General features: G+C 44.5%; 1 protein-coding gene across 1 annotated transcript in view; it reads left to right on the plus strand.

Moving 5' to 3' along the window:
* Nucleotides 1–456: 456 nt before the first annotated feature.
* LOC141133347 (granzyme A-like) overlaps nt 457–14,513 on the plus strand; it is a 212,875-nt gene continuing 198,818 nt past the window's right edge. The window contains exon 1 of the mRNA XM_073622682.1: nt 457–564. Coding sequence (XP_073478783.1) covers nt 498–564 — 67 coding nt within the window. The 5' untranslated portion in view covers nt 457–497. The remainder of the gene's footprint in view (nt 565–14,513) is intronic.

Raw genomic sequence — 14,513 nt, forward strand, 5'->3', positions numbered from 1 at the left:
TACTTTCATTCATTAGAGTAGGTGCGTAAATTGGGGCAAGCTTGTAGGGGCCCCATAGCATTACTTCGCCCAGGGGCCCATGATGCTATTAAGATGGCACTGGGTATGCCCATGGGACAACCCTCAGGCCTGACGGTTGGCAGTTCAGACACCCAGGGCAGCATTGTGAGAGGACAAGGAAAGAATCACATGCTGCCTTGTACCCAGAAGTACCAGGTACTACCCTTGCCCGTTATGCACAAAATGATAAACTGGAGAGCAAAGGGAAGGTGAGAATATGCAGCTGGTGGATGGGAATGGCATAGTAAGTGAAGCCATTGTTTTGTTCTGTGTGAGCATGGCACAGTTCTATAATCATAAAATTAAGGAAGTGGTTTATTGGGGTTCTCATTTTACTTTACAGATAGCACATATATTTTTAAGTGTTAGAGGTGATAACTCCACTTCGCAATAAGATCTGCACCTCGGTCCAGAGTAAAGCTTAGTTTTAAACAACTATGAGAATGAAGCACTTCCTGACTATGCAAGTATCAGTCATATTTCTTCTGTCTCTTCTTGATGGATGTAAGTATATTTTGAATGGATTTCTAAAGTTTTAATACTGTAGTAATTAACTGGTGGTTTGTAAATTATTAGAGATTATTGTTACCCCACAGATATCTAAACTGAACAAAAAAAAGATAATACATAGCAGTTTACCTGCCCTCAGAGATGGTGGCTGCATTCATTTTTTAGACAATGCATTTTCTGCAAGAATAGAAAAATACTTGTTGATCCTTCCAGAAATTCAGTGCGCTTGCAACTGCACGTGGGAAACATAGAAGAAGAAAATACAAGTGGTGCATCAGATCTGCCCCTTTTTAAATTGTTTTTAGCAGGGGTTTCCAAACTTAATTATCCATTTCACCTCCAGAAGATTTACCCCCCTTCCTGACCATGCCATTTTTTGCGATATGGCATTGCATTACTTCAACTGACAATTACGAAGTCATGTGACACTGTACTCAAAAATGTATGTCTTTTCCCATGACTAGAGCTTTCTTTTTGATCACCTCTGCGGTTTTTATTTTTTGCGCTATAAACATAAACTACCCACAATTTTGAAAAAAAAAAAACAGTATTTCTCTTACTTTCTGCTCTAAAACACATTCAATAAAAAAAATTTAAAAAAAAACAAATGTTTTCATCAATTTAGGCCAATATGTATTCTGCTACATATTTTTTGTAAAAAAAAATCCCAATAAGCGTATATTGATTGGTTTGCGCAAAAGTTATAGCATCTACAAACTATGGAATATATTTATGGTATTTTTTTTTTCTCTACTAGTAATGGCGGCGATCAGCAACTTATAGTGGGACTGCGATATTGCAGGGACAAATCAAGCACCTATCTTACACTTTTGACACTATTTGGGGACCAGTGACATTATTGCAGTTCTAAAAATATGCACTGCCACTGTACTAATGACACTGGCAAGGAAGAGGTTAACATCAGGGGGGATCAAAGGGTTAAATGTGTGCCTAGCTGGTGATTCAGTATAGTGGGGGGGGGTGCTTTTACTAGTGAAAGATATGGATCGGTGTTCCTGCTTTACAGAAACAGGGGATCCATGCCTTCTGTACTGACAGATTGGCAATCTGTCTTGTTTACATAGGCAGACTCCCATTCTGTCTGTGTATGAAATGATCAGTGGGTGCCGATGGACCGCTGATCAGCTCCTGCTGCCAGCGGCGTGCCCTTGCGCCCGATACCCGCAAATGCAGGATCATGTGCATATACAGAAAAATGCAAAAAACCTCGCTGACAAATATTAGCAAACAGCAGCAGCATACAGTGCGATAACACAAAAAGTCTATGGAGTGGAGAAAGCTGCGCTAAAAATAAAGTCCAAAACAGTTGACATCAAGACAAATGAGTGTTCTTTAAAGATACGAAGGGTCATATTAACGTGTTAACATGACCCTTCGTATCTTTAAAGAACACTCATTTGTCTTGATGTCAACTGTTTTGGACTTTATTTTTAGCGCAGCTTTCTCCACTCCATGTGCATATACAGTTGTATGCAAAAGTTTAGGAACCCCTGACAATTTCCATGATTTTCATTTATAAATATTTGGGTGTTTGGATCAGCAATTTCATTTTGATCTATCAAATAACTGAAGGACACAGTAATATTTCAGTAGTGAAATGAGGTTTATTGGATTAACAGAAAACGCGCAATATGCATCAAAACGAAATTAGACAGGTGCATAAATTTGGGCACCCTTGTCATTTTGTTGATTTGAATACCTGTAACTACTTAGCACTGATTAATTGGAACACACAATTGGTTTGGTGAGCTCATTAAGCCTTGAACTTCATAGACAGGTGCATCCAATCATGAGAAAAGGTATTTAAGGTGGCCAATTGCAAGTTGTTGTTCTCTTTGACTCTCCTCTGAAGAGTGGCAACATGGGGGCCTCAAAACAACTCTCAAATGACCTGAAAACAAAGATTGTTCTACATTATGGTTTACGGGAAGGCTACAAAAAGTTATCGCAGAGATATAAGTTGTCAGTGTCCACTGTGAGGAAATGGAAGACCACAGACACAGTTTCGTGTTAAGGCAGGCCACATAAAAAATTGGAGAGGCAAAGGCGAAGGATGGTGAGAACGGTCAAAAACAGCCCACGGAGCACCTCCAAAGACCTACAACATCAACCTGCTGCAGACAGTGGCACTGGGCATCCTTCTTCAATTCAGCGCACTTTGCACAGGGAGAAGCTGTATGGGAGAGTGATGCGAAAGAAGCCTTTTCTGCACACACGCCACAAACTGAGTCGATTGAGGTATGCAAACGCACATTTAGACAAGCCAGCTTCATTTTGGAATACGGTGCTGTGGCCTGATGAAACAAAGATTGAGTTATTTGGTCATAACAAGGAGCGTTATGCATGGTGGCAAAAGAACACAGCATTCCAAGAAAAACACTTGCTACCCACAGTAAAATTGGTGGAGGTTCCATCATGCTGTGGGGCTGTGTGGCCGGTGCCGGTACTGGGAATCTGGTAAAAGTTGAGGGTCGCATGGATTCCACTCAATATCAGCAGATTCTTGAGAATAATGTTGAGGAATCAGTCACAAAGCTGAAATTACGCCGGGGCTGGATATTTCAACAAGACAATGACCCAAAACACTGCTCAAAATCTACTCAGGCATTTATGCAGAGGAACAAGTACAATGTTCTGGAATGGCCATCCCAGTCCCCAGACCTGAATATCATTGAAGATCTGTGGGGTGATTTGAAGCGTTCTGTCCATGCTCGGCAACCATCAAACCTAACTGAACTGGAGATGTTTTGTAAGGAGGAATGGTCAAAAATACATTCATCCAGAATCTAGACACTCTTTACAGGCTATAGGAAGTGTCTAGAGGCTGTTATTTCTGCTAAAGGAGGCTCTACTAAATATTGATGTGATTTTTCTGTCGGGGTGCCCAAATTTATGCACCTGTCTAATTTCATTTTGATGCATATTGCGCATTTTCTGTTAATCCAATAAACCTCATTTCACTACTGAATTATTACTGTGTCCTTCAGTTATTTGATAGATCAAAATGAAATTGCTGATCCAAACAACCAAATATTTATAAATAACAATCATGGAAATTGTCAGGGGTTCCTAAACTTTTGCATACGACTGTATATACATATTATATGTATGTAATCCTGTGCAGCGCAGCTGCCTTGTAGCAGTAAGTGCCGGTTCACACAGGGGCGGCACGACTTGCAGGTCGCCTCAGCGAGGCGACCTGCAAACGACTTCTGAGGCGACTTGCAAAACGACTTCTGTATAGAAGTCTATGCAAGTCGCCCCAAGTCGCCCCCAAAGTAGTACAGGAACCTTTTTCTAATTCGGAGCGACTTGCGTCGCTCCTATTAGAACGGTTCCGTAGCACAGAACGGGAGGCGACTTGTCAGGCGACTAGGTCGCCTGACAAGTCGCCCCTATGTGAACCGAGCCTAAATGTCCTATGGGGCGGTCGGCAAGTGGTTAACCACTTCAGCCCCGGACCATTTGGCTGACCAAAGACCAGAGCACGTTTTGCGATTCGGCACTGCGTCGATTTAACTGACAATTGTGCGGTCGTGCGATGTGGCTCCCAAACAAAATTGACGTCTCTTTTTTCCCCACAAATAGAGCTTTCTTTTGGTGGTATTTGATCACCTCTGCGGTTTTTATTTTTTTGCGTTAGAAACAAAAAATGAGCAACAATTTTGAAAAAAAAGCAATATTTTTTACTTTTTGTTATAATAAATATCCACAAAAAATATATAAAAAAACACTTTTTTTTCCTGAATTTTGGCCGATACGTATTCTACATATTTTTGGTAAAAAAAATCGCAATAAGCGTTTGATTGGTTTGCGCAAAAGTTATAGCGTGTACAAAATAGGGGATAGTGTTATGGCATTTTTATTAACCACTTAAGGACCAGCCTTGTTTTGGAATTTAGGTGTTTACATGTTTAAAACAGTTTTTTTTGCTAGAAAATTACTTAGAACCCCCAAACATTATATTTTTTTTCTGACACCCTAGAGCAGGGATATGCAATTAGTGGACCTCCAGCTGTTGCAGAACTACAAGTCCCATGAGGCATACAGACAGACACAAGCCTGACACCCAGAGGCAGAGGCGTGATGGGACTTGTAGTTTTGCAACAGCTGGTGGTCCGCTAATTGCATATCCCTGCCCTAGAGAATAAGATGGCGGTCATTGCAATACTTTTTTTCACACTAAAGTTAAGTTAGCCCAATTTTTTTTATATTGTGAAATATAACGTTATGGCGAGTAAATTGATACCCAACATGTCACGCTTCAAAATTGTGCCCGCTCGTGGAATGACGTCAAACTTTTACCCTCAAAAATCTCCATAGGCAACATTTAAAAAATTCTACAGGTTAAATGTTTTGCGTTACAGAGGAGGTCTAGGGCTAGAATTATTGTTCTCGCTCTAACGATTGTGGCAATACCTCACGTGTGTGGTTTGACCACCGTTTTCATATGCGGGCGCTACTCACGTATGCGTTCGCTCGTCGGGACGGGGGGGGGTTTTAAAAAAAAAAAAATTTATTTTTATTATTTATTTTACATGATTTTATTTATTTTTACACTGTTTGAAAAAAAAAATGTGTCACTTTTATTCCTATTACAAGGAATGTAAACATCCCTTGTAATAGAAAAAAGCATGACAGGACCTCTTAAATAAGAGATCTGGGGTCAAAAAGACCTCAGATCTCATATTTACACTAAAATGCAATAAAAAAAAGTCATCTAAAAAAATTACATTGAAAAAAATGTGCCTTTAAGACGTATGGGCGGAAGTGACGTTTTGACGTGGCTTCCGCCCTGCAATGTCATGGAGACGAGTGGGTGCCATCTTAGCCTCACTCGTCTCCAGGTACAGCAAGGAGACAGACGCGATCGCCTCCACCGCTACCGACGGCTCCGGCAAGCTGCAGAGGGCACCGGATCGCGGCGGGAAGAGGGGGCCCTCTCCCGCCACCGATAAAAGTGATCTCGCGGCGAATCCACCGCAGAGACAACTTTTATCTAAAAGTCAACCGCCGCATGAAAACGGGGATACCAGGGTTATGGCAGCTAGCTGCTGCCATAACAACGATATCCACCACCAAGTGATTAATAATTTTTTTTTACTAGTAATGGCGGCGATCAGCGATTTTTATTGTGACTGCGACATTATGGTGGACAGATCGGACACTTTTGGCGCTATTTTGGGACCATTCACATTTTTACAGCGATCAGTGCGATTAAAAATGCATTGATTACTGTGTAAATGTGACTGGCAGTGAAGGGGTTAACCAGGAGGGGGCGCTGGAGGGGTTATGTGTGTCCTAGGGATGTGTTCTAACTGTAGGGGGGATGGGCTACGTGTGTCACGACACTGATCACCGCTCCCGTCACTAGAAAGAATGGGAAAATGCTTGTTTACATCAGCATTTCCCCATTCTTCCTCTCCGTGAGACAATCGCGGCGGGCACGCGCCCACAATGCCACATCTTAAAGAGCAACATACAGGTACGTTAATATGCCTGTCCGTGCAATTCTGCCGACGTACATCGTCGTGACACGGTCCTTAAGTGGTTAAAAAAGGGCCAGTTTATTGTCCTTCAGACTTTAGGAGGGCCAGACTGGCCAGCGGCAGTGGAAATTTTCCTGGCATCAGTGGGTGTAAACCACACCACATTTGGTATTGGGAGGAGGAATAGTGCCCCATCATTGGTATCATCAGAAGGAATAATGTCCCATTATTGGAGTCAGTAGGAGAAATTGTGCCCAATCATTGGTGTTCGTTGGAAGAATAGTGTCTTGTATCAATAAGAGGAATAGTGGCCCAAGGGTCAGATAAAGGCAATCAAAGGGCCCCAGGCCGTAGTTTGGAAACCACGAGTCTATATAGTATAGATATATGTTTGTCCCAAGTGTGCTAAAATTCACTTACTTTTGATTGACTCACTGCTAGAAGTCTCTCTTGGTAAAATAATATTTTCTAAGATTAGTTTTCATCCTTCTAGTGTTTTTACTGGTTTCCTGATTCTAGTTTCATATTGAAAATACCACCCTCCTGAACCCAATTTACACCCTTAACATATTTAACCCTTTTACTGCCACCAGCAGTGGCAGTGGGGTGGAGATTATACACACTCCAGGCTGCTGCAGCCACTTGGGGGTGTACACTTCACAAGCCACTTGTTAGCTTTCTACTGAAAGTTATCCAGCAGCTGTACAGCCACTGGATCGCTTTCTGTGACCCACAGAATGTGCCCTACCCCGGCGCAACTCAGTCGCCATGCTTCCTGGGCTTCACTGTCCCACCTGCAGGCTCAGGACAGGCATGGCGGGTGTCACTTAGTGGAGGGCAGAGAGACCAGTAAACATCCATTTAGAATGAACCTGGAAGAGATCTGTAATATGTCACTTTCGCTTGCTGCTGGAATTTTCTCTTGCTATTAATTGCCAGACAACAATGGAGTATAAAATGTAGTAGTGCAATGCTCCAAATTTGGGTATTTCAGTGCTACTACATGTTACACGTGATACTAGCCTATGTACTGCATTGCAATTGCTAGTGTATCACTTACCCCTGCAGGACCCGCTGTTGATTGTGGGTCCTTTGTTCTGCCACGTCTCTCTTTACCGCTCAATCCCCGACACATTTGGTCATAAACTAAAAGCAGTTTATACCAGTGTAGCTCAAAGGTTAGTCAGCTACAACTTTATAATATACAGGAATAGACCACAAGCAACTTGGTGGTAAATTAATTAAATGTATTATGGCAAAATGAAATTCAACAAGACACAAATCAATGAACAGACCATTATACAGACATAAAGGCACTATAATAGATAAATGGACAGCCCGGGTTCACACTGTAGCAAACATAGATATTGCATGTGATTCGCACCCGCACTGCGGTGCCGATCACATGCGATGTCTGTGCAATGCGAGTTCAGCCATACAGTTTGTATGACTGAACTCGCATTGGATTCGCACAAAAAAAAAGGTGCAGGGACTTTTTTTCCCACACTGGAATCAGATTGCATGGGTGTTCTCACCCATGTGATCCGATTCCTGTCCGAATCCACAGTTCGCACTGCGAATGTATTGACACCCGCAGCAGTTCACAGAGGGCAGTGTGAACTGCCCGCGGGAGATATGATATGCGGGAACCGGCGCTGGAATCGCGCTTGTTCCCACATTGCTACAGTGTGAACCCAGGCTCAATGACCCACTTACTGGTACTCAAAAGACTATAGCAAAGTTAAATATAACAGGTGCAACTAGAGTCTCTGTAAGGGTCTTTTCACATGGGCGAACCGCTCAGCGGGGCATTGCTCCACTGATCCCCGCTGAGCAGGTGGATGACAGGTCTGTCTCTGCTCACTGTGCAGACACAGACCTGTCAGAGTCCCGCTTTCCTTTATGAGGAGATCGGATGAAAATTAACTGCCTGTATGTTTTCATTCGATCTGATCCATCGGATGGATGGAAAATAGGGTCTACATCTGTCTGGATTTCACGGACAGGATTGGATCAGATAGCAGCGGGTGTCACCGCTGACATCAGCTGCCCCATAGGAGTGAATGGAGTGTCCGATCAGGTCCACCTGAAAAACTGACAGGCAGACCTTATCAGAAAGCCTGTGTGAAAGGGGCCTAATGACATCAACTAACTCAGAAGAGTAACAGGGTCCATGTGTGCACACAACTTCCACAGCGGGTGTGATTATGTATTTCTAATGTATAGGGTATACCCCCTGAAGGTGGCTGAAAGTACCTGGTGCCTAATAGTTAACCTTGGCCGGCTTTCGCCTCGGCCGTTCTTCAGGTGGTGCGCTATCCCTTTATGAGTGTTAGTTTGTACACTACTGTGCAAAAGTTTTAGACAGGTGTGAAAAAATTCTGTAAATTATGAATTGTTGTAGAAATGGTTAAATAAAAATTTCAGATTCACAGGACGCAATCACTGTGTTTAAAATGTCCGTGCTAACAAAATGTATTATTACATTTTATTTTATACATATATAAGAAAGGGGTGAGATGTTATTAAAAACTAACAAATAGAAATATGTTATTAAAAGCTATGATAGAAATAATATAACAATTGCAAAAGAAAAACCTTGAGAGGGGAGGAGGAGTAAAGATAGAGAGAGCTTCTAGCAGAAGTTGTGTCTGTGTGTTAAGTGAAGGTTACAGAACACATTTCAACATTGCGAACAAGATGGAGTCTCTTGTGCTTAAATTAACAGTCCATGTCAGGAATGCTTTCAGAATCCCTGACAGACTGCTTGATGTTGAGGGGCTCTGTGAAAGGAAAAAGCATCACTTCCAGGACTCCCTATTCTTATTTACACTGAAGATAGTTCTTACTAGGGATGAGCCGAACACCCCCCGGTTCGGTTCGCACCAGAACCTGCGAACGGACCGAAAGTTTGCGCGAACTTTAGAACCCCGTTAAAGTCTATGGAACTCGAACGTTCGAAATCAAAATTCTAATTTTAAAGGCTAATATGCAAGTTATTGTCCTAAAAAGGGTTTGGGGACCCGGGTCCTGCCCCAGGGGGAAAAAAAGTTTTTAAAACGGCTGTTTTTTCGGGAGCAGTGATTTTAATGATGCTTAAAGTGGAAAAAAAAGTGAAATATTCCTTTAAATATTGTACCTGGGGGGTGTCTATAGTATGCCTGTGAAGTGGCACATGTTTCCCATGTTTAGAACTGTCCCTGCACAAAATGACATTTCTAAAGGAAAAAAGTCATTTACTGCCTGCGGCTTTAATGTAATATCTGGTCCCGGCAATATGGATGAAAATCATTGAGAAAAATGGCATGGGTACCCCCCCCCCCCAGCCCATTACCAGCCCCTTTGGGTCTTGTATGGATATTGAGGGGAACCCCGCACCCAAATTAAAAAAAGGAAAGGCATGGGGCCCCCAGGCCCTATATACTCTGAACAGCAGTATACAGGCGGTGCAAACAAGACAGGGACTGTAGGTTTGTTGTAGAATCTGTTTGTAATTTTGAACTGGTACATTTTTAAAGTGTAGCTCCAGCCAAAAAAATCTATTTTTAATCTTTTTGGAAAACATAGGGAAGGGTTATCACCCCTGTAACATTTGTTTTGCTGTCTGTGCACCTCTTCAAAAGATTTCACCACACTTTCTGTCCCAATGACAAATGTTTTTTGAAAATTTGGGGTTTTTAGTGAAACAAGGGTTGGTGATAAAGCATCAGTGGAGAGGAGACACGTTTTTCCCATATTAACTCTTACAGGAGAGAATTTCCCTTCCTAGGGGTAGATTTCATCTCACTTCCTGTTGTCTCCTTCCGTTTGCAAGTAGGAGTCATTTGTAAGTTGGATGTTTGAAAGTAGAGGCCTGCCCTATATACTCTGCAGAAATTTGGGCTTTAGGTGTTGGTGTAGCCACAACACTGTAAGCCCTCACAGTTACTCTTGGTGGGCGCTGGAACGGGCCCTGCTGTGAAATAGTATATCAAGAATTGTAATTACATGCACCTGTTGTACAGGGGCACAAAAATTGGGCCTTTGGTGGTGGTGGTGTTGCCACAACACTGTAAGCCCTCACAGTTACTCTTGGTGGGTGCAGGAATGGGCCCTGCTGTGAAATATTAGATCAAGAATTGTAATTACAAGTCCCTGTTGAACAGGGGCAGAAAAAATGGGCCTTAGGCATTGGTGCCACAACACTGAAACCCCTCACAGATACTCTAGTTGGAGCACAGGAATGAGCCCTGCTGCAAAGTATTGCATCAAAAATTGTAATTACACGCCCCTGTTAAACAGGGGCTGAAAAATTGGGCCTTAGCCACTGGTGACGGCGCCCAGAACCAAAAATGTTCTTACAAGCTATCAGCATGATTATTGAGGAGGAAGAGGATAATCACTCAGCATAATAGGATAGTCACTCAGCATCAGCATAGGCAGTCTTGAAGGGATCTGACATTTCACAAAAAATTATTCGGTTACATCAGCATCAGGTGCTTGGTAGCTGGTGGTGATCCAAGACTGATTCATTTTTATCAAGGTCAGTCGATCGACCTCCATCACTACTGCACCTTGCCCTGCATCCTTCCCAGCTGCCAGCAGAGTCACCCAATGAGCCGTGAAAGATAGGTAACATCCCTGTCCATGCCTGCTGGACCATGAGTCAGCAGTAATATGCACCTTACCGCTGATCGCCCTGTCCAGCGAGGCCAAGACATTGCCTTCCACATGCCGGTAGAGAGCCAGAATCGCCTTCTGTGAGAAAAGTGGCGTTTGGGAACCTGCCACTGAGGAACCGCACATTCCACAAACTTACGGAAGGGGGCAGAGTCTACAAACTGAAAAGGCAGCAGTTGAAATGCTAGCAATTTAGGCAAGCTAGCATTCAACCGCTGGGCATGTGGATGGCTGGGAGCGAACTTCTTTCGGCAGTGCAGCAGTCGAGGCAGGGAAATTTGCCTGGTACAATCTGACGTCGGTGTACCGCAAGTACATTGGCTGTGACACACCTAATTCTACACCTTCATTACTCTCAGTGCAGGTTTCAGAGAGGACTGAAGGTATAGTGGGGTTGGAGATCCCAGCTGATGAGGAGCAAGGAGAGGTCAGCTTTGTTCTTTGGTGTGGGTCTTTTAGGTACGCTTGCCAACAAACTGCATGGCAGGTCGACATATGTCTGGTCAAGCATGTGGTGCCCATGCGGGTGATGTTTTGACCACACGAGATACGCTTGAGACATATGTTGCAAATAGCAGCGGTGCGATCTGATGCACTCGTCCCAAAAAAGGCCCACACCAAAGAACTTTTGGAATAACGCGCAGAGACAGCAGCGCCCTGCACATGCGGAGCTCTGCGGTGTGATGCAGTCGGTTGGCTGCCCTTAAGCTGGCCCCTGGAGGGCATCCTGCCTCGTTGGAGATGTGCCTCCTCCTCCTCTTCTCTCCTATCAGTCACCCACGTGGAGTCAATGACTTCCTCATCATCCCCTCCCTCCTTATCACTGGAGCAAACCTGGCAGTATGCTGCAGCTGGGGGAACATGACTGCGAGATTGCTGTCCTTCTTGGGCACCCCCTCTCTCTGGGCTCACGTTATTGCCTCCCTCTAGCTGGGTACCATTATCGGAGCCTTCAAAACGCTGGGCATCCTCCTGGAGCATGTACCCAACACCGTGGTCAAACAGTTCGCAGGACTCCTCAGGAGGACATGGTGGGGCTAGGGAAGGAGTGACTGATGCCATTGAGCCGAGGGTAGAGGCGTTGGCAGCTGCTTTGCCAGACAAAGTACCCTGAGCCTGGGTGAGAGAGGATGAGGAGGATGAGGACAGCTTGGTCATCCACTCTACCAAGTCTTCGGCATGTTGCGGCTCAACACGGCCAGCTGCCGAAAAAAAAGGACAAGCGTGTCCTACAGCCACGTGCTGATGAGGATGCACCGTGTCCACGACCAGCACTGCTGCCTCTAGACACAGAGCCTGCTTGCCCTCTTTTATTGGCTTGTGACTGTCTGCCTCTCCTTGTTGGCCTTCCAGACATACTAATGGCCTGCAGTTAGATGTAGCTGCACAAAGCTGGGATGTATATATATACTGATTATACTGCAGCTAGCAGAATCAACTGCCTGCCTGTAGTATTATTAGTATGAGAACACCGGCAATTGTCTTCACTACACTAACTGTAGTTATACTGCAGCTGCCTGCCTGTGGTATTAATAGGATCAGAAGAACACCAGCAATTGTCTTTAGGTAGCTTTAGGTGCACACTGTGCAGAGGACACATTACACTAACTGTAAATGCTGCAGCTGCCTGCCTGTGGTATTAATAGGATCAGAAGAACACCAGCAATTGTCTTCAGGTAGCTTTAGGTGCACACTGTGCAGAGGATACATTACACTAACTGTAAATCCTGCAGCTGCCTGCCTGTGATATTAATAGGATCAGAAGAACACCAGAAATTGTTTTCAGGTAGCTTTAGGTGCACACTGTGCAAAGGACACAGTACACTAACTGTAAATACTGCAGCTGCCTGCCTGTGGTATTACTAGGATCAGAACAACACCAGCAATTGTCTTCAGGTAGCTTTAGGTGCAAAGGACACAGTACACTAACTGTAAATACTGTAAAAACACCTGCCTGCCTGTCAGTATATTGGGAAGAGAATAACAGGAACGGATCTATCTAAACTGAATACAGTGTATGTATGTATATGTATATGTATATATATAACACCTAGGATGCTTATATATACACAATACACTGTAATGCCCCGTACACACGGTCGGACTTTGTTCGGACATTCCGACAACAAAATCCTAGGATTTTTTCAGACGGATGTTGGCTCAAACTTGTCTTGCATACACACGGTCACACAAAGTTGTCAGAAAATCCGATCGTTCTAAACGCAGTGACGTAAAACACGTACGTCGGGACTATAAACGGGGCAGTGGCCAATAGCTTTCATCTCTTTATTTATTCTGAGCATGCGTGGCACTTTGTCCGTCGGATTTGTGTACACACGATCGGAAATTCCGACAACGGATTTTGTTGTCGGAAAATTTTATATCCTGCTCTCAAACTTTGTGTGTCGGAAAATCCAATGGAAAATGTCCGATGGAGTCCACACACGGTCAGAATTTCCGACAACACGCTCTGATCGGACATTTTCCATCGGAAAATCCGACCGTGTGTACGGGGCATTAGTGCGGCTAAATGACTCGCCTGCCTACTCTAACTTAGATCAAATATCCGGACGGATATTTGAATCTACCGCCCTCGTCTGAGGTTCTCCTCCTGTCTGTGCCCATTAGACCTCCATAACAGAGGTCCTACGGTTCTGGTAAGCGTCCATCTGGCATTCCTTATCATCTGCTGATTATAGTGCGGGATTACATTCTGGAAAGGACCATTTGGGGGTTTTTTCCACCTACCTTTTATTTCATCTTTCACTGGACTTTATAGAACACTCTATGGACTTTTTTCCGTGTTTTTATTAGCACATATATATTTCTTATATGTATTTCATATCCTAACACAGGTTTAATTCAGATTAATTTTTCTTGCTATCAGTTTGCTGATATATGTTCTCATTGGGTTGTTCTGACGGGACATTGCACCAATCGGTGTTCCTATTCTGCACACATTTGATTTTCTTTTTGTTTGGGTTACACATCTACTTTCTTATATTAGTCCAATAGGATCGCCTGTCATTTCAGCCAATCGAGTGATGGGGGGAGGATCTCTCTACTTAGGCAAATTAGGCGGTCGCCTAAGGCCTCGCACTCACAGGGGCCTCGAGACTGCCTAATTTGCCTAATTGAAGAGCCGCCTCTGCATGCTGACAAATATGGCGCTGCAGAGGGTTAATGCTGCCTTTGAGCTCCATGGCCAGGCAGTGGAGAGAGGATGGGGCCGTGGATGTGTCTTGGGAAGGAGGCGGGGTCAGCAATGTGTTGTCCACGGGAGGAGACTCATTCCAGCAGCCAGAGCAAAATGATAATAGAAATTAAATATTCCCGCTGCTCCACAGATGCAGATCTCCCCCCCCCCGCGTCACCCCCCACTGGAGTGCTCTGCTGAGCGATCTCTGCACACCCAGAGGAGGCATCCAGAGTCTGTTAAGCAGAGGGGAAGAGGAGGTTCCCGCCGGGGAGGAAGCCTCACCAGGGCTGTATGGAACCGATGGAAGGGGGAGGGAGGAGAGAAGAGGTGTCCGGGTTGCCCCTCTCTGGGGCTGTCACTTAGGGTGGGGGGATCTGGGGCTCCAGCTGCAGGGAGAGGCACAGCTACCATGCCACAACCCCTTCTCCAGCCAGCTACCAGCAGCATGAGAGATGGCCAGCCCCCATCCCTGCTCTCTAGCATCCCTCAGCCACAGCCACTGGCCATTATATTCACCGTTGCCCCATCCCCCCACTCCCTTTCTCCTGATCATCAGTGCCACAGTCAGGGCAGCT

The sequence above is a fragment of the Aquarana catesbeiana genome, linkage group LG01 (assembly GCF_042186555.1).
Source record: "Aquarana catesbeiana isolate 2022-GZ linkage group LG01, ASM4218655v1, whole genome shotgun sequence".
Classification (NCBI taxonomy): domain Eukaryota; kingdom Metazoa; phylum Chordata; class Amphibia; order Anura; family Ranidae; genus Aquarana; species Aquarana catesbeiana.